General features: G+C 51.6%; 1 protein-coding gene across 1 annotated transcript; it reads right to left on the bottom strand.

Annotated features, from left to right (window-relative positions):
- Nucleotides 1-2,643: 2,643 nt before the first annotated feature.
- On the bottom strand, nucleotides 2,644-5,146 carry HES1 (hes family bHLH transcription factor 1). Its single transcript, XM_024752089.1, has 4 exons — nucleotides 4,795-5,146; nucleotides 4,561-4,656; nucleotides 4,231-4,318; nucleotides 2,644-3,572 (listed from the first exon to the last, which is right to left on the bottom strand). Exons 1-4 carry the CDS (start codon nucleotides 4,900-4,902, stop codon nucleotides 3,022-3,024), a joined length of 843 nt encoding a protein of 280 aa, XP_024607857.1. The 5' UTR covers nucleotides 4,903-5,146; the 3' UTR covers nucleotides 2,644-3,021.
- Nucleotides 5,147-6,008: the final 862 nt, after the last annotated feature.

Below are 6,008 nucleotides of genomic sequence, written 5' to 3'. Positions count from 1 at the left end.
CTCGGCCGCCCATCTGGTTGCACTTAGGAGCCGGGGAGGAAGCTAGCAGCGGGTTGTTACCGGCCAAGGGGTGTGGGAAAAGTTAATTGACTTTAATGACAGGTTTCCCGGGACGGCGGTGACGATGAGGGGGTCCAGCTTAACCCCTGGGTCCCCACTCCAGCAACACGTGGGGTGCAATGGGGCGCGCCTCCCAGCCGCGGCAATTCACCGCTTAGAGAAAGCGCCCGTCTAGACCCAGGAGAGCCCCCTTCTAGTTCAGCGCCTTTTCCGCTTCGGATGCTGCCGGGGACGGCGGGGGGCCGGAGCCCCGAGGGTCTCCATTGAGAGGCTAATGCACGCGGCAGCGAGGCCGGCGGCCAGCATCCGGACGTGGAGCTGGGAGCCGCGCCTGATCTCCAGGAGACATCGTCACCGGCCGGGGGCGGGGGAGAGGGGCTGCTGGGTGCGACCCGAGGCTGTGTAATTAGTTCAGGCCCGAAGGATCGGGTGGGGGCTAGATTGAAGCTTCTCCTCTCCCCCAACTAATTACTCCAGAAAGAGCCTGGGTGCAGGAGGGCACAAGGCCTTAGACAGAAACCCTCTCATTTTACGGACTTGGAAATGTTCCAGAGAAGGGAAATGACTCATCCAAAGTGACACAGTGAGTTTGGTGGCAGAGCTGACACAAGAGCCTGAAAATCCCCATTGGGGCCTAGGGTCTCCCCTTTCTTTCTGTATTGTACAGAAATGCCTCATCTACTAGTTTAAACCCAAATTCAGGGGAAAAAAAGACCATTTTCAAACTACTAATTATTTTCAAACGAACAAATGTTTACTTCTTTTCCTTAATCACTCCCCCCATATCTGTGTGCTTTTGATGATATTAATTAAAATCCACTTTTTTCAGTTGTTCCCCTTCAGCGCAGGAAAAGACAAAGAGATTTAGTTTTGAGTTGATTTAGTGATCTCACTGTGTGTGTGTCAATTTTTAAGAACATAAATGTACTTATATAAAAATGAGACCCTGTTGTCTCCATTATTTCTGCTGGGACATTTCCAGCGGAGCCAGAGGACAGATTTACCAAGTGAAGCATTTGAGCTTGGAATGGGTGTCTTAAAAGAGCAATTGTTATTATGTTTGTGTTTAAACAAGGGAGAAACGGCAGAAAAATGATATGATAAAGAAGACTGTGTGTGTATGTGTGTGTATTTCTCTGGGGGGAAGGTGTGTTGGACACCTTTCCCAGACACAAAATGATGCAAGTAGGAGCCAAAATTTTTCAAGTATCTTTTAAACCTCTCACTCTAGGTCTGAAACTGGGTGGAAGGTATTTGAGAAAACTGACTGCTGTCTGCTAGATCATTCCTGTGATAGAGCGGCTCTCCACACTGGCCTGTGGAAAAGGCCAGCTAGGTGGGGGAGAGGTAAAGCTTTTGAAACAAGACAGAAAATCGTTGGCTTTATCTTTGTTAGGAAGGCTTCAAAGATTGATCTCTCCCGCCTCATCCTTCTCCTCCCAGAAGCCCTTCCAAAAGAAGGGGGGTGAGAGGAGGCTGGCGGGAGGGGCCGGGCAGGGAGGACGACTGGCCGTCGGTGGGGGAGGAAGGCGCGTCCGCCAGACCCACAGCGCCGCTGATGTGTCTGGTCTCGCAGGGCTCGTGGTTTTCATTTCCCCAACACCTGGATGCAGTCAAACACCTGGCCAAATCTGACAAAATCTGACAAGCCTTTGTGATGGGATTTGGAAGAAATTCCCTGCAGATCCTGGCACAGTTTAAAGCTGTCCGCTTTGAGTTAGGACTTGTTAAGGAGGGTTATGTGAGCTGAAACCGGAGACAACCCTTTTGCTTCTATCTGGAGCCCACATCTTGCCTGGAAATGGGGCATGACCAAGCAAAGGGGTCGCTTGCTGTTTGTATTAAAAGGGGAAGATGGCCTGTGTGCTTGCCAGCAAGGCCCCCACATGCTTTCTCTATTAGAGCCAAGCGCAGAAACTTATCAAAAACATATGTCTGGTGTTAATCATCTGGACTCGGGCTCCACTTGGGAGTCTAACTAGCTGTTCCTTGGCAGAAGGAATCTGTTGACCTTCTCAGCTTGCTTGAAGAGGGTGCAGAGAGGCATTTCAAACTTTTAGATGCTGGTACAGAAAATGTCTAGCTGCACCTAAAGACTGACTAATTAAAGGAAGACTCCGACACTTGAAGGCTGGAGGCTGCAGCTATGAAGACTGTTTTTACTTGGATGTTGGTGACCCGCTTCCTGCCCCAGGGCAGTAGTGGTGCAGGAGCCACCCGTAAATGTGCAGTGGGCGATAGTACCGGATTGATGAACTTCATGAATTCAGCCCTGTTCCACCCTCCTCAGAAGGAGCCAGTATGAGTGCCAGGACTGAATGAACTACCCAATTGCAACTAGAAAAGTTTTTGAAATCCTTTAAGAGATTGACCACAAATTGATCAGGGAAGCCATATCAGATGGGTTCTCACAAATTAAATGGAATTTAGTTCAAGGAGGGTTGGTAGAAGGTTGGACAGATTTTTTAAAATGTTCTTTTAATAACAAAAGAGCCAATTCCTGAATTCTCAGATTACACGTAATTCAAATTCTGCTGAGGCCTTTTTTACATATTCTGAAATAATCAGTTCTAAGACATAAGAGCATTCACTCTTTTTTTTCTTTTATTATATTTTCTCAAATAAACTTCCCAAAAGGAAGATATTTTAAGAGCATTTTCAAACATCTTTGGCATCACATAAAAAAGAAATCTCGTGTAAAAAACGAAATGTCATCTGAACTTTTATAATACAAAGGCGCAATCCAATATGAACATATAAAATATATACAAATATAGTGCATGGTCAGTCACTTAATACAGCTCTCTACAAAAAAGTAACTTTAGAAATTAAAAAAAAAAACAAAGTAACCACTTAATCACAAAAGTCCTCCCTTCTTTCCCAGCCTCCAAGTTCCTGTTTAGTGTCCCGAGGGAAGGGAGGTGGGTTGGGGAATTTAGGGGGAGGGGTGGCCTGAGCCCCTCAGTTCCGCCACGGCCTCCACATGGAGTCCGCCGTGAGCGAGGGGCCGCTGGAAGGCGACACCGCGTTGGGGCCCACGGAGGTCCCGCTGTTGCTGGTGTAGACTGGGATGACCGGGCCGCTGTGAGCGAAGGCCCCGTTGGGGATGAGGAAGGCAAACTGGCCGTCGGGAGCCGGCACCACCTGGAAGCCGCCGAACACCTTAGCCGCCTCTCCAGCCGGGCTGCCCAGCTTGCAGGGCGCGCCGCCGGGAGGGGGCGCCGCACCCCCGGGGATGGGCACGAGCGGCGGAGGCGGCGCGAACGGCGCGTGCTGCGGGCCTCCGGGTCCCGGAGGGGGTGGCGGCGGCGCCTGTAAGGCGGGGTGCGGCTGCCCAGGGTAGGTCATGGCGTTGATCTGGGTCATGCAGTTGGCCAGGTGGCCGAGGAGCCGGGTGCGCACCTCGGTGTTAACGCCCTCACACGTGGACAGGAAGCGGGTCACCTCGTTCATGCACTCGCTGAAGCCGGCGCGGTACTTCCCCAGCACGCTCGGGTCTGTGCTTAGCGCGGCTGCGGGCCAGAAGGAGACAGACGGGTCACCGAACAGCCCTGGCCCCGAAGCCGCCGCCTCCGCCCTGGGAGGTCCCCGCCGCGCGCCTCCCTGACCACCCGCCCGCGGAACTGCCTCTTGGCTACCGGGCTGGGTTTAGAAAAACCATCCGCCTCTCCACACTAGCTTGGCGACCGAACCCGAGACGCTCCCTCTCCGTTCCCCGTCGCTCCATTTAAACCGATCTCAAGCCTCAGATTTGCCTCCTCCCCACCCTCTCGCGATGTGACCTTGGATAATACCCTTCCCCCCTTCTCCACCATCCGAGCCGTATTTCCCGTTCTGTAGTGGGGGAGGAGGGAGTGTTAAACCAGATGACCCCAGGCTCCACGCAGCTTAAAAACCGCCACGGTTCTAAGTCCTTTCGCTCCCACCCGCTTCCCCCACTGCCAAGCCGCCCGCAGCCCTTGCTGTTACAACCTCTCTCCCTCCCTTTCCGGAACAGTAACAACTTGGAGTTGTGGCTATAAATAAGCCCCAGACCGTGGGAACGCAAGAGTGAGCCAAGGCAGTAAAATGTAGCTGAATGCCTCTCACAACCACGGGCGGAAGTCTGGAAGAAATCACCGCGGGGAGAGAGGGACGCCCGCAGAGGGGGACGCGGCGAGCCGCCCTCACCCGTCATCTGCGCCCGCTGCAGGTTCCGGAGGTGCTTCACTGTCATTTCCAGAATGTCTGCCTTCTCCAGCTTAGAATGCCGTGAGCTCTGCACCGAAGAGGCAAGGGAGGAAAGTGAGAGCCCGGCCAGCGGCCTCGGAGTGCTGGGGGTCCCTCCCACCCCCAGCCGTGGTGGCGACATCCCTAAACCCCGGCTAGAGGGGCTCAGCCCTCCCGCCTCAGAGAATGCAGTGCAGGCGGAGAAGATCCCGCTGGCAAGGGGGTTTCACTCTTAGTACCTGAGAAATAGTATTTTGTTTATTAAAAAAAAAAGCAGAATTACCCACTTACATCTTTCTTAAGAGCATCCAAAATCAGTGTTTTCAGCTGGCTCAGACTTTCATTTATTCTTGCTCTTCGTCTTTTCTCCATGATAGGCTTTGATGACTGTAAAGAAAAAAAAAAAAAAAGAGCGCTGAGTTCCCATGGGATCTGCCATTTCACCCCTCGATTTTAAGGGAGAAAGGAGCCCCCAACCCCGTCTTAATCTCTTGGGGCTGCAAGAGATGCAGGTACTGCCCTTACCTTTCTGTGCTCAGATGCTGTCTTTGGTTTATCCGGTGTCGTGTTGACACTGGCTGGGGTAGCAGCCACCGGGGACGAGGAATTTTTCTCCATTATATCAGCTGGCATTTTCTTTTCTTTTTTTTTTTAAATCCCTAGAGAATTTTATTTTTGGAGTTCTTCACACACATAAAAAAAATTGTTTTGTTTATGTCCCTTCTACTTGAGACTTTCGCAAAACTACTGAGCAAGTGCTGAGGGTTTATTACAATATCTTATGGCTACTTGGTGATCGGTAGCGCAATTCCAGGACCAAGGAGAGAGGTAGACGGGGGATTCCGCTGTTATCAGCACCAGCTCCGGATCCTGTGTGATCCCCAGGCCCTGGCGGCCTCTATATATATCTGGGACTGCACGCGAACGGCTCGTGTGAAACTTCCCAAACTTTCTTTCCCACAGTAACTTTTAGCCAATGGGAGGAGGAGACACGCGGCACCGCTCGTGGACCGCGCCCCCCCATTGGCCGCCAGGCACAAGGCCTGGCGGCCAATGGCGCGCGCCTGAGCCCGGGGCACCAGAGGCTACAACGTCAATCAAAAGGATTTTAACCCTTTGCTACTCTCCCTGCTGGGCTTTGCTTTAGAGAGGATTTTTCCACATTGGGTTTGCTCTAGTCTAGTTTTTTGGGGCTAGGGTCTTTGCTCCTTACTTCCGTTCATGTGTAACAGAGTTACTTTGACGCTAATAAGAAGTTCATTTGAAATATATTTTTTAAAAGGTTTAGAAGGGCAAGGATAAAAGGTTATAATTGCAGTGGTTAAAAGGGGGGAATTGTGTAAGGGTGTAAGTTACGGAAACATCCAAGTGATTTCCCGCTCAGATTCCGCACATTCGGGGGAGGAGAGGGGTGAAAGTCGACCATGCAGAAAACGGACCAAAAAAATTCCTTCTTGCATGCAGAAAAAGTGCCTCCATCTTACATTTGCAGGTTTTTCAGAGCAAGGTGGTTTTTGATCCCCGCCCTCCCCCCGACACACGCCCACCCCGGCCCAGCCCTCATTTCTCTTCTAGAGTTGGGGCTTTGGACCCCGCGCTTCCCCAGGAAACAATCAGAATAATTTCCAACTGAGCAGAAAGGAAATGGAATTTCAAATGAAAGATGAACAAGGGGGGCTTTGATGGCAATGCCTCAGGGACGAGCGCGCGTCCTCGCCACCCTTTCCCTTTCCACCCGC

This window comes from Neophocaena asiaeorientalis, unplaced genomic scaffold (assembly GCF_003031525.2).
Source record: "Neophocaena asiaeorientalis asiaeorientalis breed wild unplaced genomic scaffold, Neophocaena_asiaeorientalis_V1.1 scaffold293, whole genome shotgun sequence".
Taxonomy (NCBI): Eukaryota; Metazoa; Chordata; class Mammalia; order Artiodactyla; family Phocoenidae; genus Neophocaena; species Neophocaena asiaeorientalis.
This window is presented reverse-complemented; position numbering and strand designations above follow the sequence as displayed.